The sequence below is a fragment of the Macrobrachium nipponense genome, chromosome 2 (genome assembly GCF_015104395.2).
Source record: "Macrobrachium nipponense isolate FS-2020 chromosome 2, ASM1510439v2, whole genome shotgun sequence".
In the NCBI taxonomy this organism is placed as follows: domain Eukaryota; kingdom Metazoa; phylum Arthropoda; class Malacostraca; order Decapoda; family Palaemonidae; genus Macrobrachium; species Macrobrachium nipponense.
Window position 1 is genome coordinate 61,986,979 of NC_087201.1, and position 26,431 is coordinate 62,013,409.

Genomic DNA, 26,431 nt, shown 5'->3' on the forward strand with positions numbered 1-26,431 from the left:
AGTATGTTCCCTCTCCCTGGATTTTTCAACATAGAACGAAAACCCATCACAGCCTTGGCCACGCTCTTTTGTAATAAAAATTTTAACAGATGTTTTAGGAAGGGAAGAGGAGGAAAGATTCCTGTGCCAAGTGAGAGCCCTCAGGTATTACTTAATGCAGACAGAGAAGATTAGAGGGCAGTTTAGTAATTTGTGTGCTGTCTAAAATGCTTTGAAACCTACTATGTCAGAGATTGCCATGTCCTTCTTCTCAAGGGATCTGATTTTAGAAGCACACTCCTGGATAGCAGAGGATGACTTGCAAGTCTTAAAAGTTAGAGCACATGACATCAGGGCAGATGCTATGTCTGTAGCTTTCGTTCATCACCTTTCTCTTTTCTCCATACTGCAAACAATGTACTGGAAGTGCAAATCAGTATTCGTAATGCATTATCTGTGTGATGTGGAAACATTACAGGCTATCCCCGTTAAAAAGGGGGGTGGGGAGCCATTTTGTTGCAATGGCTTGATGATAACCGAAAATCCGCAATTTTTTACACTTATCGGCGCTGATAACTGGATTTAGGCACCAATAACTGGCTCGTAGCACCTCTGTTAGGTATGTATCAGCGCCGATACTTTATTATTGGTGCTGATAACTGGAAATTGGGGTATTTCAGTGCTAGACAAGCACCAGAAACATGATCGCTGATAACCTTGAACTGCCTGTATATGAGAATTGTAGTACCTTAGAACCAGTGTCCATAGCTGGCATACTGTTAGGTGAGGAAGTGTAGGAAGTATTCCTTCCAATTTTTGCTATCTCACCTTGAAACATGGTGTTGGTTTTAGGGGAGCTGGGAGATACAAAGTACCTGGAGTGCCCACCAGTTTTAATGTTGGGTAGTGGTCATGTTTTTAGATTTTCAAATTTTTTGGTATAGGTGACAAATTTGTCTGGTGTTTTGTTTTATGGTACTATGTCCTTTGTCGGCCCTCAACAATAACCTTTGTCACAAAGCTGTTTTTAATACCTTGTCAGCCTTTGGAGTACTCCTTTGCTGCAAGGTCCCACGTCAGTAGAGGAACTTCTATGGCTATAGTGCCACACCCTACAGGTTGAGAGGAGCTCCAACCAAAGGCAATTATCTACCTGCAGCAGCTCTCTCAACAGGTTAGGAATAAGCATTGTCTAAATGCTAGCTTTTTTTTTTCAATTTCATCATTATTTATAAATGTATTGTGTATAGTTTGGTCCATATTTCCTATCTCCTTCAATAGGGAATCAGTTAAAGTAATTACTGGGTAAGTAGCTTATATAAAAATTATATTTTTATGATAAAGTTAAATTTTACATATACTTACCCAGTAATTATGGATGGAGCCCACCCTCCTCCCTGCACATGGACGTTTAAGCATAAACAAATTGCGCTGTTAGTGGAGTTGCTCCTCTTTCTTGCCCCAAAAGAGGGTGAGTCTTGTCACTTACTCAAAATAATCGCTACCATGAATTTCAAAAATTCAAGCTGCTGTCGAGTAGAAACTCTTGGCTAAGTAATTAGCCAAGAAACACTGTGATTTATGGCTCCATAATGGCAGTTATGTCATCTCTGTAGGTATGTTATGGTGCCGTAACTATTATTGGTGCCTTATGGCGCCGATAACCAGAACTCGGCCCCGTTATGGTGCCATAAATTGCTGATTTTATGGCGTTAGACAAGCCCCATAAAACTGGATTGCTAATAACTGAGTCTGCCGACAACCGGCGACTGCCTGAAACTATTTTTTAGTTTTATCACAAAAAGTGCATTTAATCATGAAATTGATAGGAAAATGTTGTAATTAGTGAATATTTATCAGTGAAAAATACAGTGAATAGGTGAATTTTCCATTAATAATGGGTTGATATGTTCCATAGAAAAACCGGTGAATCTTGAGAATGAGAATATGGGGGTCCGCTGTATTATATGTGAATACACATATCACATATATATACCGAATACTGTATATACTCGTTGTAATACACGATCTCACATATCATGCAACCCCCAAATTTTCACCCTTAAAAAATTATTTTATCACGTATCTCACGTATCATGCGAGTTAAATTTACGAGACCAAAATACAATAGGCTAACCTCTTTTCCTCCTCTCTATCTATTCCATTATTTATATAATTAGGCTAACCCCTTTTCCTCCATCTCTTAATCTATCCCATCTTCTAGTTAAGTTTAAAAAAGTAAAAGAGAATGCCAAAATATCGGTAGTAATGATATACTTGTTTGAAAAATGCATACAGCCAGAAACAGCTGATTTGCTATGAACAGCCAATCCGATAACAACAGCCTTTTTGCTTGCATTTCAACCATTGTACAATAGTAAAAAACGACCATATTTATGTTACAAATGACTTTAAGGGGAATAGGACTGATATATTTTTACATTACAGTTAGTAGTCGACTTACTACCACAATTGGTTATGACCAACTAGTCACAAATTGATTAGGACGTAAGTCGGCCCGTGTTAATTTACTGTAAGAATATTATATTAGCCTAGCCTACACTAGGGTAATCAGTTCCATCCTTACATATAGGGTTGCCTAGCCTACACTACACAGAATACTTTATACATATATGACATAGTAATTATTAAGTTCAGCTAAATCTCTAGGTTCAATACACACTGGCTTATGATAATTCAGTACAAAGAGAAATTGAATAACATTTAACAAGTTAGCCTCATGTATACGATGATGATATCGTAGTACATATATTGCATATATTCGAATACAACAGCCTACCCTTCAGTATACAGTGGTCCCCCCATATTCGCGGAGGATGTGTACCAGACCCCCCTGTGAATAGTTAGAACCCGCGTATGTTTGGAACCCCTATAAAAATGCTAAAAACAGCCTATTTTATTAGTTAAAACTCAAGAAAAACCACTAAAAATGTTCATACTTGGTTTTTTTAATAGTTTTATCAAAAAAAGTGCATTTTATGATGAGATTGATAAAAAAAAAACCCAGGAATTTGTGGATGTTTCTCATAGAAAAATACCGGAAGTGAGCGAATTTTCCGCGAATAATGCAGGGAAACGTTCCCGAGAGAAATCTGCGAATGTGCGAGTCCGAGAATCTGGAGAACGTGAATACGGGGGGTCCACTGTACTGTATACTACATATACGATATAATTTAGTAATTTATTAATATAAGCCAATTTTGGAGTTTCAATGCATTCTGGCTATGACATACCAGTAGAAAAAAAAGAGAAAAATTGGACACGAAATGGGAATCAGATTCGGACCAAAATCGGCAGACCTAATTGAGCGATGTCAGGCTGCTGACGGCTACGTATATGTATGAAATAAGAACACAGAGAATATGCATCTTTTCTGTGATTCTTTTAAAAAGTTATACATTACTGTATCCAATAGTATTGTATGTATTCTCATATTATTGTATCATAAAATGCAAACAAAGCAGTCAGCGTTTTGGTTTGGAAATCAGCTGATGGCGAATACAAGTTTATTTCTCCGTATTTAACTCAATTCGGAGTGAATAGCCTTGGTTCCAGTTAGCGTAAAATATCTAGATACTTTACTTATGAGACAAGGTAATTTGTCATTTTAAGTCGAAATATGAATTTAATACGTCTCGTGAAGTAAAGTATTTTTTTTCATTAACAGATTGCATTGGCATTGTGGGCATGCTTATTGTGTAAAAATATTATGCGATTCCGTTCACTATTTTCACTTCATTTCATCGTAGTACGAACTTTACTGTTACGTTACTTATCTTTTATCTGCGTGAAAACCACTGTAATATGTGTTCTTTCAAGACCTGAAGTTTTGATTAAAATTATTTTCTCTCAATTTTATCTACGGTTTTATTTGATGGCATAAGTTTACTGGAGTTATATCCTTGATGCCGACGCACGATAATAGTACTATATCCTTACTCGCTATGGATAAAAGATCGGCAAGGGCATACAGTGGACCCCCCGTATTTGCGTTCTCCGGATTCGCGGAGTCACTGATTCGCGGATTTCTCTGGACCATATCTACCCATTATTTGGCGGGGATTTGCCTATTCACTGGATTTTCCGGTGAAAATCATCACTAATTAGTGCATTTTGATGTTACTTTCATGACTAAATGTATTTTTATGGTACAAAAATGATTTACTAATTTTCAAATATTAATACTGATTAATACTGTATTAGTAAGATTAATAAGATTAAATGATATCACATAATAAAAATAATTCTCTCTCTCTCTCTCTCTCTCTCTCTCTCTCTCTCTCTCTCTCTCTCTCTCTCTCTCTCTCTCTCTCTCTCCTACAGAGATGTATGGTTTTTTTGCATGATAAATAATTGATTTATTATTTTTAAATATTAATATTAATGTATACAGCAATAATATCAATTCATTAAAGAAAATTTTTAAAGAAAATATTAAAGTGAATTAGTAAGATTTTAGTTTATAAATTTGAAAAATTATGTAAGAATGAAGGAAATCCCAGTCTTCTGTCTCTAACTCCAGGTACTAAAGCTGTCAGATATGGGAGGAGGGGAGGAGCTGTTGTGTTGTTGCCACCAAGTGTTCATGCAATCTCTCTCTCTCTCTCTCTCTCTCTCTCTCTCTCTCTCTCTCTCTCTCTCTCTCTCTCTCTCTCTCTCTCTCTCTCTCTCTCTCATATTTTCTGAGACTCGAGAATTTTTACAGTATATGTACTAGTATTTGTTTTTAATACTTTAAAATAATAATAATAATAATAAAAATAATAATAATATAACTGTAATTACTAAATTCATATTATGTGATAGTATTTTAAAGAAATATAATAATCTATCCCTTTCACTCCTTAAATAAGGATAACTCTCTCTCTCTCTCTCTCTCTCTCTCTCTCTCTCTCTCTCTCTCTCTCTCTCTCTCTCTCTCTCCTGCTCTCTCCTTTTGCATAGGATGTATGTCATAGTGGTAACTCCCTCCCTCTGTTTCGCTGGAAGTGATATAAGTATTTTCTGAGAGAACAGAGAGATAAACACACACTCTCTCTCTCTTTACTGAGATGAAAGAATTTTGATGGTACTAGTATGTAAAATGTTTATTGATATTTTCTGTTGTTAATAATAATAATAATAATAATAATAATAATAATAATAATAATAATAATACATAGTAATAAAACTCATATTACAAAATTCGTGTGGTAATATTTTAAAGAGATAAATATGAGCTTTCCATTTCACTTATGTAAGGATAACTCCTCTCTCTTACTGTGATAAGAGAATTTTTATTGTAGATGCATGTGTTTATTAATATTTTCAAATAATAATAATAATAATAACTAATTTCAAATGAAAATTCTTCCCTTTGTCTTTTTCTGTATCAATTTCCCTACCTTCTCGTAACTCCAGAGACGCTCGGAGCTGGGAAGCTGTCAAACATGTCAAGTAACATTGCCATACAATGGTCGAGGAATTGAATGGTTTGTATGCTCTCTCTCTCTCTCTCTCTCTCTCTCTCTCTCTCTCTCTCTCTCTCTCTCTCTCTCTCTCTCTCTCTCTCTTGGCTGGCAAGTGTTAGAAGTACATATTTATGTATGTATGTATACCTTTAAGGGTACTGATGTTTAGGATTACTTTGAAATTTTATTGATACAGTCTTAAGATTAATACATTAATATGATAATAATTTAAGGTAAATTTGATGTAGGAAGTTACATAAGGTTTACATTTGGTCTCTCTCTCTCTCTCTCTCTCTCTCTCTCTCTCTCTCTCTCTCTCTCTCTCTCTCTCTCTCTCTCTCTCTCTCTCTCAGCAAAAGAATTGATACACAGACAAACATAATTGTTCAGTCCTCTCTTTCTCCCTTCTCTGGAATAGATATATGTATTTATGGGAGGGGAAATAAGTGTTGCCTGTAGAAGTTCCTTTCAATCTATTGATATCATAAGGAGTTATTTCTCTCTCTCTCTCTCTCTCTCTCTCTCTCTCTCTCTCTCTCTCTCTCTCTCTCTCTCTCTCTCTCTCTCTCTCTCTCTCTCTGTTATTGGCTGTTTATATATTTCTAATGGTAAAATGTTTAAGATGACTTTGAAATGATATTAATAATATCAATTCAATGGCATATTTAATGTAGGATGGTACTTTAAGTTTACATTTGGCATCTGAACTTTCAAGATAGGCAGATATGGGCATTTTTAGAGGGGAGTTCTAACTATTCGCGGGTTTGCGTTATTTGTGGGGGTCCCTGGTACACATCCCCGCGAATAGGGGGGGAACACTGTATATTGCTAAATTTAATCTGTAAGTTTTAGCTGAAGTTGAGGGAAGAATGTTGATCCGCTAACAACTGTTATTGTGCATCGGCAACATGGATGAAACTTTCGCAAACTTCGGTATAGTACCATCAAACTCAACCGTAAACAAAATTGAAGAGAAACGCATTTTTATCAAAACTATTGGGCATGAAAAGAACACATTTTACTGTTTTCACTCCAATAAAAGATAAATATGTAAAGCTCGTAGTATTCTGATGAGATAAAGTGAAAATATCGAATGGAATCTGTTGATTTTTGTTACGTATTAAACATGCCCTCAGCGCCATCTACAAACAAAGAAAATAACTAAAAAAAAAATAAGTCGCTCTGATTTGAGTTCAACACAGCCAAACAAACCTCACAATCACCCTCAGCTGAATTCCAAACCAAAACATTGATTATTATGTTTGTATTTTATAATACAAATAAATAGTAATATGAAAATACATATGATATTATTGGATGCAGTTAAGTAAAACATTACCTTTTAAAAGATCCATGGAAAAATGCATATCCATTATGTTTGTATTTTATCATACGATACTAATATATGATTATTACATACTCGAATTTTATATCTCTTGTAAGATGCGACCAAAATTAGTGCTTCAAAAGTCGCATGATACGTGAGTATATAAAGTACATATACTATACAATGGACCCCCTTAAGTTAAGTATATCTTAGTTTAACCAGACCACTGAGCTGATTAACAGCTCTCCTAGGGCTGGCCCGAAGGATTAGATATTTTTACGTAGCTAGGAACCAATTAGTTACCTAGCAACGGGACCTACAGCTTATTGTGGGATCCGAACCACATTATATCGAGAAATGAATTTTTATCACCAGAAATACATTCCTTTGGTTCCACATTGGCCGAGCTGAGAATCGAACTTCGGCCCACTGGACTGGTAGCTGAGTGCGAAATCCACTCGGCAAACGAGGGACCGAGTGGACCCCATATTCGCAGGGGATGTATCAGACGATCCCCCTCCCCCGTGAATAGCTAAAATCTACTAATACTTAAAACCCCTCAGAAAGGCTTAGAACAAGAACTAAAACCCAAAAATGCTTATAGTACTTGAATATTTTGTTGGTTTTATCACAAAAAGTGCATTTAGTCATGAAAGCGATGTGAAATTCCACAAATAATGGATAGATATGATTCATAGAGAAAGCCACAAATAGCTGAGTCCACAAATCTTGAGAACACAAGGGAGGTCTATTGTATATACATATATGCATGTATTATTATTACTGTTATTCAGTAGATGAAACCTATTCATATGGAACAACTCCACAGGGGCCATTGACTTGAAATTCAGGCTTCTGAAGAATATGGTGTTCATAAGAAAGAAGCAAGAGAAGTAAAAGGAAATACAGAAAGAAGAGATACCACTTAGCTAAAAAACGAAGTAAATAGGGAAATAGATAAAAATGTATTAAAATGCAAGAAGAATAGTCTTAGGGTAGTAATGCACAACATCCTCTTGGAGGCTGTTCCACAGCCGTATGGTGTGAGGAATGAAGGACCTCTGGAACTGTTCAGCGACTCTGGTTGCTCTCAGCAGATAATGGGCTTCAGGGATCAATTGTGAATGTAAAAGATCTCTGTTGAAGTATAACTGTGAAAAAGTGACAAATGAGACCATCCGTCAATGGTCCTAGTCATAACTGCTACTAGTATTAGGAAAAAGAAAACTACCACAAACCTCCCTGTCTAAAAGAGGTAGACATCCACGCCGGAGAACAGAATTCCAGTAAAGGAAGTACAAGAGGCCTTATGAACAGTACTTAACTTTCATGCAGCAGTCACTGAAACTTTCATTAGATGTTTCTCAAAAGTTAGATGAGAGTCAAAAGTTACACCTAGAATAGTTAGAACTTCAGACTTTCAGTAAAGTTACATCAACTGAAGGGGAGGATGCCTATCTGTAAGGAAATCTTGAAGTAATCCTAAAACATATCCACCCTCTTCAAAATTCTGAAGTTTATAGAAAAGTGCCCTGTGATTTACTGAATCGAAAGCAGCACTAAATTCTAATTGAATTACTCTGCACTCAAAACCCTTATCTATGTTCCCTCACAAATGGCATGTCAAGCCTAAAAGAGCATCACAGGTACCTGTCTGCTTCCTGTATGCATATTGACTATAAACCAACAATTCTTTAGAATTAGGTTTTCAACAATGCCAAGTTACCTATATCTTCAAATGAAGGGAAAGGAAATGGGCTATCTTTGTTGAGGTTTTTGGAATTGATTTTATGAACCACAGTTGCTGCTTACAAAAGTTCTTAGACCAATGAAGTCAGCAATGTAATGACTCCATGAAGTTTCGAAAGCAGGAAAAGCTAGACTGAGAACAGATTCTGAAGAGACCACTTATGGGGGAAAGTTTGAAAGTGTTGATTCCTCTGTTCCTGCAACCAGTGTACTTTTGATATGGGAGGTAGTACATGTTTAAAGTGGAAGCCTGTATCATTTGGGTAAAATCAGTTGTAAAAGTATGTTGTTATTATACTAGGATTCGTCAAAGTATTCCATATAGATTTGGAAAAGTGCTACAGTAGAAATGCAAATAAATGCTTCTAATAAAAAACTTAAGTAAGTAGCTAGTGTTATTATAGTATTACAAATGTTTATAAAAATAAACATTTATGAGACCAAAATAAAAAGTGGAAAAATTGTAATCATATGAATTAGCCTTGAGTTGTAGGTGGGTAATTGGAGTAGAGATACTATTCTATCTTGAAGATATGAAACATACAAAGTAATTTATAGAATGTGTGTAACAACAGGGTTTATAAATGTGAAGTGTTATAAGTACATTAAGAGAACTTATTTCATGTCCAACCCTGTCACTAGAAAATCAGGTGTACAAAAAAATTATGGCGATGACAGTATGTTTTATTTTGTTTGACTTGTGTGTATGATTGATGCTCTTTTTAATTACCATTAGTGCATGCTTTCCATGTAGCACATATTGGCTAAAGTTATTTACTTTTATTTTTCTTGGGAAGGGTCTTTTGTTATATATTGATGACAGTAATTAGGTATTAAGTTTTTGATGGTTCACTAAATTACTTGTGTTAACCATTATTCTTCTCAGTTGCAGAATGCACGTAAATATTAATATAACTTATTCTGTTATTGTATATGATAGTAGTACAGCACTATATAAATTACGGTATTATCAATGGTCTGAGGAAGAAAATTTGTTTATTGTATATTAAGATTATATTACAAACACATAAATATACTGGAGTTAACACAATGAACTGCATGTGGTAGTGGAATCAGAATTAGAAACTTCATTTTAAGGATCCTTTTGTAGCATTCATTTGAAATCCAGATTTCAACCCATTTTTGTAAATTGCATAGGTGGCAATGGCAATGTCTGACCTAGTGATCAGCTCAGCAGCAAGTGATCTAGCCAGTCAAGATGTCGTAAGTATCTAAAGAGGAAGGAGAGGCACTTTTGTGCTAAGCTTGAAAAATGTTTTCCCAGTTAACTAGTTAATTAAAAGGAATAATGTATGCTTTCACTTGTTCGTGGTTGGGCATGACATCATTTTAGTCAACAGGTCTCTCCTAAAAAGAAATTTGCTTGTATTATATTATAGTACTACTTTTAACCCTTTTAATATTTCCTTTTTTTTTTAGCATATCATCCCACCCATGATCATGTGAACAACATTATGTAGTATGTGGTACGCTTGAATGTCGTTTTACAGGTCTTCTGATGATCACATTACTGATAAAAGAAAAGTGTCAGTGTATGTTGCTTGTTTGTGTATGTCCGATAATTTTCTTCTTTTGACAAATAGTCTGACCCTTATATTAATTATATTAGCATTAATTGATATGATCAGTGCTTGCTTTTGACCATTTCCAGACTTAGTTAGATAGTAGAAAGTTATGTATTAATCTGCTGCCAGTTCAGATGGAATTAATTTGTTTATGAGTAGCTTTTCATGTGGTGCTATTCTCATTTCCATTTCTGCCATCCATGTTTATTACCGTTTAAAGTTTGTTAGCAAAGTTCTGAATTTTTTTTTTATAATCAAGAGGTAGATTCTTGGAAGCTTGCCTTAGTTGTTGTATACCACTGATGAGAGTTTAGTCATAAATGTGTGTATTATATATATGAATAATTGCATACTTCTGTATGTATAATTGTTATTACATTTGCAAATTACTAAACAATTCTATATCTTCATACTTACATATGCTTGAAGAAGAAGATAGACAGATAGCTGCAAGGCATTTCATTGTTTAGATTTCACATGTTCAAGTATTTCATAGTTATAAACCATTTCTTTACTGCTAGATGTTACTTCAGTACTTTTAAAGGCATACCTGTGAAGTCTTCATATAAAAATTGATAGCACTCCGCTATTAGTTTGCCAGCTTTCAAGCTGACTTTTCTTTGCACAAATCACAAACCTTTTCTTTACCAAATATCTACTTAAGGCTAGTTGGTTTTTGAAGTTGGAAGAAATATCCCACTGGGAATGACACTATTAATATAATAAAATGTGTGTTAAACATACAGTACAAGGAAAGAATGAAACACTTGTTCTTGTCTTTTATGGGAAAGAAACAGATAAAGAAATGCATGACAATTCAGTCCATAAGATCAATAAAGGTTTGGATATAAGTTAGCCTCATTACTCTTGTGTTCTGTTGCCCAAGGGAAGTTGCCATTATGTTTTAAATGATGCAGGGATTCATACAGGATGTATATGAATTCTATATGAATATTCTTTCAGTAATTTACTAAAATGTGTGATGTCACTAATTATATTGTTTTTAATTGGCTCCCCCCCAAAAAAAACATTGAAAATACTATTTTTGCAAAATACATCAATGCCAGTGAAGATATTTATGCAGACTGTAAGTGCTCACTAAATAAAATTTGTCTTATATCAGCACTTTCCAAAAATATGGTTACCTGCATAATGTAATCAAAGCTGACGGAGCAGTTCCCTAAAGGAAAAAAACAACTTTCCAAAGTTTGTTTTGGCAGATGGATGTTAGCACAAGAAAACAAACAGATATGAACATAAAGATGAGGATATAGGAGGTGAACATTAATGAATTTTTTAGTACTGTATAGAGATGGGTAGATTCTCATTTAAACAAAAAGGATATATGTATGTCGATATAGTAAAGGGTGTAACACGAGTTTATGCAAATATTTTGGGAAATGAAAGAAAAGGTAATTTTGAGCAGAAAATGTTTTATAAACACACATTTAAGGCTTTGTTTTTTGGTGAGGGTAATTTTAAAAACCCCATTATTGTTCGGGCTGCTTCCAAGTGGTGGAGGTTGGTAATGGGAGCAGGAGGTCGGAGTAGTCTGGAAAGTGCAGAGGAAGTGGGAGGGGTGCTGAAATGAATAAGGCAAGTGGATTGATAGTCTTTTAATTATGATTCTTTTTCTTGCAAGTAATCTAATTTAAACAATTAGCTAACAGCGGTAACGTATGGCTTTATGTGTCAAGAAAGTAGTATAAATGTTGCTGTGCAACATTCATTTGTGAATGTTGAATTCTAGCACGCTCTATGCTGCCGCCTTGTCATGGAATTGTTGAACCAGGAATCATGACTAGATCTATGCCTATGACTGGTTCTGATGAATACTTAAGATGGAAAGGGAGAGATTTAGAAAAATACATTTTGAATCATTGATAGGTGTCTAATGAATAAGCAAGGCTACCTTTGATGGAGGGGAGATTCAGTTAGGCTTACTTTTCTTTCTCTTCTTTTATTGGTGTCCAGCAAATACGACTGATAGGGAGGGAAAGGGATTCAATGATGCATGCATTTTTTTACTTCAAAATCTATATAATATATTTGATTGGGAAGTACTTAATTGACAGCAGCCTAATTGCTCAATCCTCCTATACAGCACCCCCGCTTCTCCCACATCCCAGGCTAGTTTGACCTCTTGCTACCAACCTCCTTGGCATGAAAGCAGCACTAATGATAATGGTTATTTTAGAATTCCCCTGATCAACAAATGAAGCCTTAAGATGCATATGTTTAGAGAACACTTTTTGCTCAAAATTACTTTTTCTTGGATTCCCCAAAATATTTGCATAAACTTTTGTTACACCCTGCAAATACATGTGTGTGTGTGTGTGTATATATTTACATATATATATACATATATACATATTATACATATATACATATATACTAGATATATATATACATATACATATATACATATATATATACTATATAATATAATAATATATCAATATAAATATTATACATATATATATACATATATTATCATTATATATATACATATATACATCTAGATATACATTTATTCATATATATAATACATATATACATATATATATATAAGTAATTCATATATCTATTATAGTATATATATATATATATATTTATATATATACATAGATATCTAACATCATATACAATATAGTATATATATATATACATATATATAGTACATATATAACATAGATATTACATACATATTATATATATATAGATAATATATGTATATACATATATCTATATACTATATTACATATAATATATATAATATACATATTATATATACCATATATATACAATATATATATACTATATATAAATATATATATCTAATATACATATATATATACCTTATATATATATATCTACCTACAATATATATAGCATATATATATAATACGATATATACATATATCTATAATATAGACATATACATATATATATATATACATATTATATAGCATATATATATATATACATATATAGATATTATTATACATATTATATATATATATATATATATCATATATATCTATACTACTATATACAATATATCTTCTATAATATATAATGATAATATATATATAGTATAATACATATTTAGATCTATACATCTAATATTATATATATATCTATGTATATCTATTCTATATATACCTATCATATATATATATCTTATATATATATATATCTATACATATATTGTATATTTATACTATAATCACATAAATATATATATATATATACATATATATACTAGTATAACCCTATATATATAGATTACATTATATAATATATATACATCATATTATATCTCCGATAACTATTACATATATATCTATATCTACCTATATATATATATATATATCTATATACACATAGATATATATATAATAGATATATAATATTTATATATATCTAATTATATACATATATTTATATATCTATCTCTATATATATCCTTATATATATATATATCTATATCGATACGCTATCCCATCATATATCATAATATAGCTATATCTACTCATATATACTCTACATATATATCCAATCTATGATATCTATATATCTCATCACATCTCCCTCTCTTATCTATATATCCCTATCCTCTATAATATTCGTTATCCCTAGACTCTATCTCTCTCATATATAGACTATCATACATACAAATATACATACTATATATATCTGCTCTTATAACCTCTATATATATAATACATATAATATATATATTATATACATATATATCTATATACTTATATATATATACAGATATATATATAATACATATATAATATATATATACATATATATATATATCTCATATATATATATATAATAATATACACTATATATCTATATAATCTATATATATATATATTAATATTATATACATATATATATATATATATAATAATATATAATATATATACATTTATATAATTATATATATATACATATATATTCTATTATATCCATATAATGCATACATATTATATATATACATATATATATTATATACATGACATATATATATATATATATATTATATGTAATAACTAGATATAGATATATATATATTCTATATTATATATACATATATATATATATATTATATACATATATCTATATATATATATATATACTATCTCTATATATATATATAATGATACATATATGTATAATATATATATATATATATAGATATACATATATGATAGATATATATACATATATATATATATATACATATTATATATATATATAATATATATATAATATACATCATAGATATATATACATATATATATATATATATATACATATAGCATATATATATATATATTACATATATCTATATATATACATATATATATAGATATAATACATATAGTAATAGTATAAGATATATATAATACATATTACTATATCTCTATATATATCTCATATATAGATATTCTCCTAATTTCTATATCTCACATCCTATTTTACTTATCTATATCTATTATATATATATATATATAATATTTATATAGCTAATATTACTAGATATATAATATTTATATATATAATACTATACTATATATATATATATAATATATCATTATACTATATATCTCTCATATACATATATCATCTAATAGATCTTATATTAGATTATCTCTCTATATATAATTCTAATATATACTAAATAGATATATTATCTATATATTCTCTAATCTATCTAATATTCCTCTAAAATAAATTTATATATATATAGATCTATATATCTATATATATATCCTACTCTATCTATCATCTATCTCATATATCTTCTAAGTAGATATAGATTAATTATATATATATATCTATATATATAGAATATATATATATTATATTATATATATAGATCTATATGTTGTAACATAAAAAAAAAAACACTCTAACGTTAAGGATTTACGAGGAGACATATATCCGGAAAAGTGACAACCCACTATCACTTAAATGTAACTCTTAATACAATCAGTACGGCAATTAATCACAAACAAACAGACATTAAAAACAAATTACGGACGCATTGCACAAAAGCAAAGACTCGCCATACAACACTTCATCAAGACTACTCATCCCTAATCCTGCATTTTACGTATAATACCCAAGTCACAAAGCTTTACATCAACACAACATAATAATTCACTGTAACGCAAAGTTAGTGGCAACCAACGTTACATCCACAAGAAACACGTCCAAATGGATAAAAAAATAACATTACCCATATATTCCTCACCAACTTGATACACTATTTAATCCCACTTGTTTGTTTCGCTCCCAAAACGAAATCGTCGTTGGGCCTTTATATACATCTCACGCTAAGACCTCCCATGGGACCAAATATCATTGTTTCGTACATTATCCTTAGGCGACTACGCCTACTCCAAGCGCTACTGCCATCTGTGTGTCTAGTGTAACACAATTTTTTTTGTATGCAATACAATTTCAACCTTCTTATGCAATTTTACATTCAATAAATCAATATTCCTTACATTCCCAACCCCTTTTTAACTCAGCGGCTCTCTCCTCAGTCCCATGCTGAATTTTCACTCTTACAGGTCTTAAAACTTAGCTGCTTCCCTTCAGCAACTATCGGAGACTGCCACGTCGTTGGGTAACCAGCACTTTCCTTTAAGTAATCAACAGATCTAGAAGATAATCTGCAATGACATTTTCTTGCCTGCTATAATGTGAATATTCATTTTTGAATGGTTGCAAAATAAAGAACATCTTAAAATTCTCTTATTGTTTGTGCTTACATTTATTAATAAGGTTAAAGGGTTAGTATCAGGTAATACATCTACTTCAAAGTTTACTGTTGAAGCGCCAGTATATCTCAAGTGCATTAAACTCAACTTAAACTCAAACGCTTCTTTTTCAACAATACGGTACTTTACTGTGGCTATTATATTTCTTTGAAAAGTAAGATAACTGGGTGTAAAACACCATTTATGTTCCTTTATATAATACACTGCCAGCTCCTACTTCACTGATCTACCTTAACTTGAATGGTAGATTAAAGTCTGGGTTTCAGTACTGCATAGACATAACATGACTTATTTATTGAATGGCCATCGTCCCATTCCTTGACCACACAAAACTTCACATCCTTTTTCAGCACTCTTTTTAATGGTTAGGCTACATTGAAAAGTTCTTACAAAATTTCCTGTACTACCCCACTGTTCCCAAACTTTTCAATCACTCCACGTTTAGATGTAGGGAGGGTCCAAAAGAAAATTCCTTTATGACCTCAATATGACATCAATGTGTCACTTGGCCACTTCCTATTTCCATGTCCCTAATAGTGAACAGTAGTTTTTCCAAATCTCACATTTGGCAAGGTTTATCGTAACATTAAATTCTAATCAGCCTCTTAAAAACTCATATACTTTTTTTAATGTGATCTTCCCAGGTTTCTCATTCACAACAATAATAATGTATCTTAAATAAACAAATACACTTCGAATCCTTCAAAGAAATAAGTTCATACTGACGGTGGAAACTGTCAGAGTGCATTACATAAACCAATGGCAATACCTTAATAATTATAAAGCCATGGTTAAACAAATGCAAGCAATATCCCTGCTGTTTTTGTCTAACTCAATTTTGTAGTATCCTTTCAATAATCAATTTTACTAAAAAAGAAACTGTGTCGGGTGGGAAATTATAATTATATCTTTTTACCCACTGCGGGCATAAGGATATGGGAAATCTTTATAGTTAATTATTTACCTTTCGATTAGTCTGTACACATTCGTGCACTCCTCAGGTTTGTCCGACTAGAATACATGGCTAGCCCATTCAACTATGGCTTTCTCTGCTAGTCCGTGTTTCGTAAAATAAACAACTTCGTCTTAACTGTTTGTTGTTGCCTCGGCGACATTCTGTATGGACGCTGACTTTATGGAGTCTCTTCTCTCAACCTGATTTTATGTTGTACTCCTTTTATACTTTTAGGATGGCTGAAACTAGATCTGAAAAGTGTTGAGTGCATTTAAAATCATGGCTGCTAGGGGGGGGGGGGGAGGTAAATCAGATAAATGAATCCATAACTTCCTAAATTTTCATCATCACTCAAATAATCTGTAATTTTTTAATCTAATGTTCAATTTCTTCAACGTCTTTTTCCCATCATCCTCTGTTGCAATTGACAACACTCCACTGGTTCGTTTGATACTTCTTTAATTTGTTTAATAGGAAAGTTTTACTTTCCTCCGTCTTAGGAATTGAATTCGATAATTAACATCCTACTTTTATCTTACCGTGCAAGGTCCTATATACTTCTGGTTAAAACCTTACCAGTTTGTAGGGAGATACACTAGAACCTTACCTCCTATGTCGATTTTTCACGTTTTGCAAGCCTTTGTCGTAGTTTCTTTTCATCTCTTCTTGTACTACTTTGAGATTCTCATATAGTTTTTTATTTTTTCCTTCATTATATTGTAACGTGATAGAATCCTTCTCATCTGAAATCAACCTGATTCTTTATCACCTCAATGGGTGGACCTTACCTGATGGACATATACTAACTGAAAAGGAGATTAACCCACGATGAATGATACGCTATCACGAACGGCAATTAGCACATTGGTATGTAGACATCCCATTCCTTTTTCATTTTCACAACAGTAACGTGCGAAGCATGGTTTTGAGGTTCATGAAATCGTTCCGACCACGTTCCTTGGCTCTGTGGTGATAAGGAGACTAATAACAATGCTTAATACTGACAGGCTAAAAATGAGGTAAACTTTCTAGACGGTAAAGTGGGTTCCTTGGTCGGTTTTGACACTTCTTGGCAAACTACCACGAGAAGAACTTGTTAAGCGCTTCAATGTATCTTATCACCACGTCATCTGTGTCTTAAGTAGATGAGGCCTCTGGAAATCTGGTAAGCACATAACACAAATTGTCAGCAAATACTCGTTACCTTTGCTAGACGCTAGCCAAAGGTCCTACCATCCAAGAAACAAGTTGTCTCAAAGGGTTCTCCTGGAACTTTCAATGGTTGCAATGGCATCACCTTAGGTCATGTTGAGCTTTACCTAACGTTTTTACATAAATCACTCATTTTTACAATTTGCACTACATCTTTTCTGCATCTAGGCCAAAAAAAATACCTAATAATTTCTCATCATGGTTTTGTTTTTATACCTAAATGACCAGAGTAACTACAGTCCTGGCATAACCTAGAACAAAAAATTCCTCTAAACTACTTGAATACCACATTGGTTCTACAACATCATTAACATTTCTACTCTTGAACTTTCCTCATTAGAGTCCATCCTTTAAAAAGTAACACCTTGCCTTCCTTCCTTCTCGATATCCTTTATATCAACAAGGGCATTATCTCTTATTACTTCAAATTATCATCTTCAATTTGAGATTTAACAAATTCTTCCTTATTAACTTTCACATTTCCGCAAAGGAGTACTGACTTTACTTACTTGTGTGTTTTTCCTCCGGACCCATCTTTAACAAGTTTGGAAATCCAAAAACCGTCGTCATCATTTATAACCTTTCCTTCGTCACTCTTACTTCTTTAGTAACTGCACAAGATTGAATAATTTGGAAATGTACAATTCAACTTCTGTAATAAATGAAGAATTAAAGGGTTTTCGTCAAATTGGATTACTGCTCCAAAAACTTTGTCTCCACATACATCATTTCCAAGAAATTTACTCGACTCCTGACACTGGATCTCTCATCACCAAAGCAATTTTTAACAATATCCCGACGATTACGGAGTTTCTAACCTTTAACTTCTACTATGGAGCTGAAAACTCTGGTCCAAACCCACACAGAAGTACACTCTCCAGTTCCCTTCCACTGGTCATAACTAATTTTTTATCATTCCAGACTGTCCACCGCTCCGGTATCTTCTCTTAACCACCTTACTTGCCTTTTCATATACAAGGGAGGTGTAACCAACATCTCCCATAAAGGGTTCCCCTACAATTCAGTACCTTGGATGCGGACTTCTCTTCAGGTAATTCCACTCCATTTTCCTTTACAATATCTCATTGTTACTATTTTTGTAAGCGCTCTATCTCACCAACATCACATATATTATTACTGTCGAGCGATCGTTACTACCTCTTACCTGGCCTAAGGGGAGAAGCAAACAAACAAGGATCTCTGTCACTCACATGCTTGTGGTTTATTCAACAATGCAATGGTATTTTCAGGTTTATGATCATCCTTAAATGTACAGGTTTTATCTTTAACTTTTATTTACCTACTTGGAATTGGACGTTATTGTGCGATGTGGACAATCCTACTGATGTGTCCTGGTTTGCACAACTGAAACCTACAAAATCTCTATAAAGTTTCGCCTATATTTTTGGTAATCTAGGTGTAAACTTATCATTTACACTGTATCCTGCTTGTCCAGCACTCACTAGGACCAGAATTATATTCGACTTGCCCCTCTACCACAGAGCTCTTTAAGGATTTTTTATAGACCTCCACGAATTAATACCTTGAACCTCTTAGTCTTACCTTGTGGCCTTGTAATTTTGCTGCTCTTCCCAAACTCCCTCCTTCAAATTTTAGTATGACATCAGTATTATATAGCTTATGCGTCAATGCATAATTATCAGACAATCTAGTGGCTTCATCGACATTATCTTACATCACGTCATCCAAATATGTTTTAATAGTGGATTAATACATCCTTGAACCTGCTCAGCAAGATATGTTTCCTGAAGTTTACGAATCACCATTTAACTTCTCGGCATTCATCCACCTATCATACCACAGGCGTTGTTTCCGTGCATACTCCCATAGAGTAACGACTGTCTCTTTTTATCCAGCTTCTGAACTTCTCTCTATACCTCTCAATGGCACCATTCTAGCTTTCAAACTTCCGGATTTAAACTCTCTCATAATCCCTTAGAATCATCTAAGATAAAGGCAGCAAAATACTTCCCTAGCCTTTCCTCGAAAGGAGGTTTGGAACCAACTGCTCCTATGACTTCTCCGGCCATTCTAGAGACTGCTGTTCTGCCACTTTCTTCTCAATTGTAAAAAAAATCATCCACTTCATTTTCAACAAAATGGTACACTTTTTACTTCATTGTCTATTTAAAAGATTTTTGGTATTTCTCTGGACTTTTCTTCTACTTCAAGGTTCTTCATCTCTAGCTCTAATCCTCTTTTGCTCAACCTCTTTCTCAGCTTCTATCTTCTTTTGCTCAACTCAATCTTCCTACCCTTTTCAGCTCTCTCATTTTCTAACTTCTTTTAGTTCACCAGCTTTTCTCATTCTCTAATCTACTATTTGCAAATGATCTGCATCTGCTCACACTCATCCCTTCATAAAAAAGTTTGGACTTTTTTTGGTTTAAACCCCCCTGCCGTGGCTTGGTTTTTTCCACGTACGGCTTTGGCAATCCTTTCCTCTTCACTTGCACTACCCTCTGTAATTATTTTCACTAGCGCTTTGCTGGCTATCAGTTTTTCTTTCCTCTTCACTCATTAGTCACACCCTTCCTTATCAGACAAATGCCTAAAGGTCATTAGCGCCTCACTTACTTTATTTGAATTTTTTGCTTCCTTGCAATTCTGATACTTCTACATTATAGTACCTAGTAGAACAATCAGTCCTAGTTTAGTTTATACCTTCTAACTTTTCACACACTAGGACTACGTATGAATCTTTCAAATCAAACAATCGGTTAAGAAAACCTTGCTCAAATAACACAGCAAGACAAAATATTGTGCACTATACACTATCACAACCTCTCCCCCTTCTCTAAAGTACATGGAAGTAACTGAAAAGGCGAATTAAACAGTAGGGTGATACGTCAAGTTATGGTCGACTAACGCTCGACATGAATAAGCAACAATTAATAAGGAATAAACTTTCGTGTTTCGTTCGAAGCACAATGAGTAAACCCTGAGTATGGATATGTTTCGAGTTTCGTTTCGATAGAAATGAGGCCCCCCAAAAAACTGAGTAGGGATACGTTCGGGTTTCGTTCGGACAGGCCCCATGTAAACATAGAAAAAAAAAAAAACTCTCTCTAAACGGTAAGGATTTACGAGGAAATATATCGGAAAAAAAAACGCCAGGTTGGGGGGGGACAACCCCACTAATAACTTAAAATGTACTTTATAACCATCAGTAAGGAAATTAAGTCACAAACGAGAAGATTAAAAAATACGGGACGCATTGCACAAAAGCACAGACTCGCCATAACAACACTTCATCAAGACTACTCATCACTAATCACTGCTTTTACAGTATAATACCCAAGTCACAAAGCTTTTACATCACACAACATTATAATTCACTGTAAATCAAAAAGTTAGTGGCACCAACCGTTCATCACACAAGAAAACGTACAAATTTGGATAAACAATACATTACCATATATTCCTCAAAACTTGCTACAACTATTATAATCACTTTTTTTTTTCAGCTCCAAACGAAAATCGTCGTTTGGGCCTTTATATACCGCACTCACGCTAGACATCCATGGACCAAATAATCATTTGTTTCGGTACATTATCCTTGCGACTTTACCACCGCCTACGCCAATCGCTACTGAGACTGCATCTGTTGTCTAGTGTACACATTTTTTTTGTAATGTCAAATATCATTTTCAACCTTTTAATGCCATTTTAACATTCAATAATCAATATTCCTTTACAATGTCATATCACTTTTCCGTGATTCACTATCCGATAAATCGAGCTACAATGTCCTTTTAATATATATTCGTTTTTCATATATGCTTAACCTAGGGGAATTTTTTTCTCGATAATAGACTTGCCTGATCGGGATGCGAACCCAGGATCCTTTCAGTCCAGGAACGTCGTGACGCTGTTTCACCTCCTGTTTTCGCGGGTCCCGATTCCATGCAATCCCTATTATCGAGAAAAAAATTCCCCTTCGGTTAGAGCGAGTAGATTATTAAAGACATTTGTAGCTCGTATAGTATAATATATAATATATATATATATATATATAATATATATCATATATTATATATATATATATATAATCTAATCTATCTATCTATCTATCTATCATCTATCTATCTATCTATCTATCTATCTATCTATCTATCTAATCTATCTTCTATCTATCTAATCTATCTATCTATCTATCTATCTATCTATCTATACATACATACATACATACATACATACATACATACATACATACATACATCATACATACATACATACATACATACTACATTAAATACAACATACATACATACATACATACATAACTATATTATCTAATATATATATATATATATATATATATATATAATAACAGCTACATATACATAGACATATAAATAGTGGTACCTTCGACTTAGGAATTAATCCATTCCGAGGCGGAGCCTTCGTAACCTGAGCTTGTTTCGTATCTTGAACTAAAACTGCATTTACATGAAATTGCCTAATAATTCGTTCAAGCACTACAAAACACCCCAGTAAATTATATTTTCAGGCTTACAACACATGTTCTAGGGTTTAGCGAGCCCGGATCTGACGGAAGAAATAATATGACTCCAAAAAGGCAAAATACTGTACATACTTGAGTACTACAACTGCATGTAATGTTCACAAACATTTTATACTTGCCTATACTGTAGTCCTCGAGATACGAAAGGCTCAACTTCAAAACCGTCGAGATACGAAAGTCCAGTTATAACAATTAATGGCTCTACATACGAAAGTTTTTTCATGATACGAAGGTTTCCGAAAAGTCCGAGATTCGCCCATAACCACCGATACAATTTTGAAACTTGGCGCGCCGCCATTTTAGTAGACTCGCCAACCATCCTCCTGGCTCTCCCATTGTTCCTTGAATGCTAGTCACCGCATAAAGAATCCTTCTCTCCTATTGGACGCATCCTCCCCCCATGCATATATGTACGTAAGACGTGGTGGCGTGCCTACCTTGTCCACTTCGTACCAGCATCGTTATCGTATGCACGCGGTATTCGTTTGGTCTAACGATTTCGTTTAGTAACGTACATTCCGTTAGTGATTTCGTTGCAGTATAGTACGTACTTTAATCGTGTTGTGTGAAACTTTATGTACTTATACATAAATTACTAACAAGATAGCGTAGTCATATGGGTCCCAAGAAAGTTGCAAATTCACGAAGAAGCGAATGCTCTCTTTGGGAGACAAAGATAGAGATCAATCATCAAGAATTGAAGCCTGGTATGCTTGAGTGGGGATCGCCAAGGGAATACGGCCAAATCCGGCGACAATAAGGCCCCATCCTAAAAGAAGGATCACATCAAAGCAGCTACACCGTCCAAGGGCATCACTAATTTTTGTCAGCAAGAGGACCCACGTGCACGACGGAGATGGAACTGCTCTTCTTGGGTCTGGATAAGAGACAAAGAAATCGCTAGCGAACGTAAACAGAGACGGCAATCTCCCACAAGGCCAGCGCTATTTTCGGCAATTTGATTGCGCAGGCGGAAGACGACGAGGATGGGAAGGGACATCAATACACAACCCCAGATTTCCAAGGCTTCACATGGCTGGTTCGGAAAATTTCGTAACGAGCTGGCTTCTGCATTCGGGTTGGTGCAACATGGGAGGCTGCCAGCTCGGTACATGACAGCGGTGAAGGGAGATAAAGGGCCGAAGCCTTTTAGAAAGACTTTCGACGAGAGATGACCAGGGGAATGCTACAGTTTTCTCAGCAAGTTTTTCAACTGTGATTAAAGAGACTGGCCTTTTTTTGGAAAAAAAATGCCGTCGTCGGAAGACGCCATAACATCAGCGGAGGAAAAAGACGCTACCCCGGCATAACACCTATGAAAGACATGCTTACGCTTGCCTTTGTTCGAACTGCCCAGTGGGGATTGCAAGTTGAAGCCCCTACTGTTGTATCCATTCCGGAGACTCCTCGAGCCTCAAGGCCCACAAAGTGTTGAAGAGACAAGCTTCCAGTGATGTGAAAGGGCTAATGCAAAAGCCTGGGTAACGAGGCTTTTGTTCACCGCGTGGTACATCGTGTGTTTCGCCCGACAGTGAAGAAATTTTTGGAAGAAAGCGCCTCCCCCTGAATGTCTGCTGGTGTTGAACAATGCCCTCCCCACGCCTCCTGGCCTCAAAGGAAGATATCCTGCAAGTATTCCTTCGTCAGATTTCTTTTTCTTCGCCCAACATCCACCCTCTCCTCCAGCCCATGGACCAGCAAGTGATAGCAACTTTTAAGACGCTGTACGCGAAACATATTTTCAAGAGATGTTTCTACATCACCGATAACGCAACCTCACTTTTGCGTCAATTTTGGAATGAGCATTTTTGACATCGCCATTTATATCAGAGCCTCGCATCGGAACCAAGCTTTGGCGGAGGTTTCGAGGCGAACCTTGAAGTCCTGTGGAGGAAACTCTGGCCTGATGCCCGTATCCGCCCGAGAGACTTGAGGGATTTGACGTGGCGAAGCTGGTGCTGCAGAGTCAGAAACAGTTTGACGATCCCGAAACTGTTTTGGAACCAGATCTTGATGAGTCGTTGCACTCGGCAAGTCCATGGGGCTCGTGTCTCGGACCGAAACGACATCCACAACCTTCCTCGAGAGCACCAAGGAAGAGCTTACACGGGTGACCTGAAGGAGTTGGAGGCCGATGCAACAACATAACGTCGTTCAGAGGACTTTCTCTAGCAGCGGCGAGGAAGAGGAGGAGGCCCCCATGACCAACGGCAGAAATTAAGGGATGTTCTAGCCCTCTTTTCATACAAGTTGCAATCTTTATCGAAAAAAGACACCCCGGGAAAAAAAAAAAAAAAAAAAGGGGGGGGGAGGGGGGGGGCCCCCCCCTGTTTTTTTCACACGGTTCGTATTCTTGGCATCTATTCGATGACTTTTTCCCGAGTCGTTTCAGGAACTTTGTGAAAAGTAGGCAGAAAGCAATCTTCCTGGATTGTATTTGTTAAAGAGGCCTTTAGCATTAACATGAGTAAGCAAAATGAAGAACCAGTGAATAAAAAACAGAAGTTGAAACACAAAAAAGAACCAAGTGATGAAAAACAGAAAGTGAAAGCAAAAAGGAAGTAACCAAGTGTAAACAAAAGTTGCTAAGTGGTGATGAGTTTAAATTCTGAAAAAAAAATATATATATATGTATATATAATTTAGTTTTTTTGTAAAGTTTAAGTGTTACAGTTTTTGTTAATTGTTTCGTAAATTTTTAGTTTAATGTTGTTTTTTCCTTACATTTTTTTATATGTTTTTCGTAAAGTTAAGTGTACGTACGTATCTGCTGTTTGTCTCCTCCTTCCTCTGCCGCCACTGTTCAGAGATAGCCTCAACTTCGAAAGGTAAGCTTCCACATTTTACGTACAGTATTTCTTGTATACCATGTACACTAATACACTTTAATTTACAGGTTAATTTGCATTTCGTTATTTAAGTTTAGGTAGTGAATGGTCCCAAATTGTTGTAGTATTTCCATTGTTTATAGGTCAGCTTTAGCTTTATTATGACCATTTTACTGGGTGTTTTTGGCGGGCTTTGGAACGGATTAATACACCATTTTACATGATACCGAAGGGCGCCTCGGATGGATTAATTCGTATCTCGAGGTACTGCTGTATTAGACTTAGCATAATGTCCTTTCCCTTAGTACTAAGCCTAGCCTATGTTGCAGTTTGCTACTGTAGCCTATCCTATGATTCTTCTGACGATCTAAACCTAAGAAGCAAAGCTTAGAATATCCAATAAAGTTATAAATACTCAATATGTACTCATTTAAATAATTATTAATAATCATTAACTCTAATACGTACACAAACAAAAACAAAATAAGCTTCCCAACCTTTTGTTTACTGCCGCCATAAGAGTATCCCGAACAGATCGGCAAGCAACCATTTTACCTAGCACACAGTTAGTAATACAATCATAATTTTCATTAATTCCTCTTCAACCTACTGAAACTACCAAACAGTATAATAGACCATCATTTCTATTCTTTATTCTATCTTACTATGGAGATACCGAGTTTACTGACAAACTATAATGAAAACATATAATATTAAAACAGAAAGACTACATTGAAGAAAATATTGTTGGCTTCGATGATAGCAGTCCTGATTTATTTTTTATATTTTATGAATATCTAATTCACAAATTTTTTATTAAATGTATTGCATGCACTCATTTTCAAATATTATTCAGTAACCATTAACTTAAATTACAACAACAAACAAAAAGCTTCCAACCTTTTTTGTTTATTTTTCACACTATAACGAAGTAGCAAAACGATCACCAAGCACCACATTTAACT

General features: G+C 34.2%; 1 protein-coding gene across 8 annotated transcripts in view; it reads left to right on the plus strand.

Moving 5' to 3' along the window:
• LOC135220642 (protein pygopus-like) overlaps nucleotides 1-26,431 on the plus strand; it is a 131,648-nt gene that overhangs the window by 71,932 nt on the left and 33,285 nt on the right. For 5 of the 8 annotated variants that reach the window (XR_010315740.1, XM_064257965.1, XM_064257962.1 and 2 more), the window contains one exon: nucleotides 9,685-9,750. The exons of the other annotated variants lie outside the window; for them this stretch is intronic. Coding sequence is in view for 4 of the 5 variants with exons in the window: in XM_064257965.1 (XP_064114035.1) it covers nucleotides 9,685-9,750 (66 nt within the window). In the remaining variant the exon portion in view is untranslated. The remainder of the gene's footprint in view (nucleotides 1-9,684; nucleotides 9,751-26,431) is intronic. 8 annotated transcript variants of the gene reach the window in all.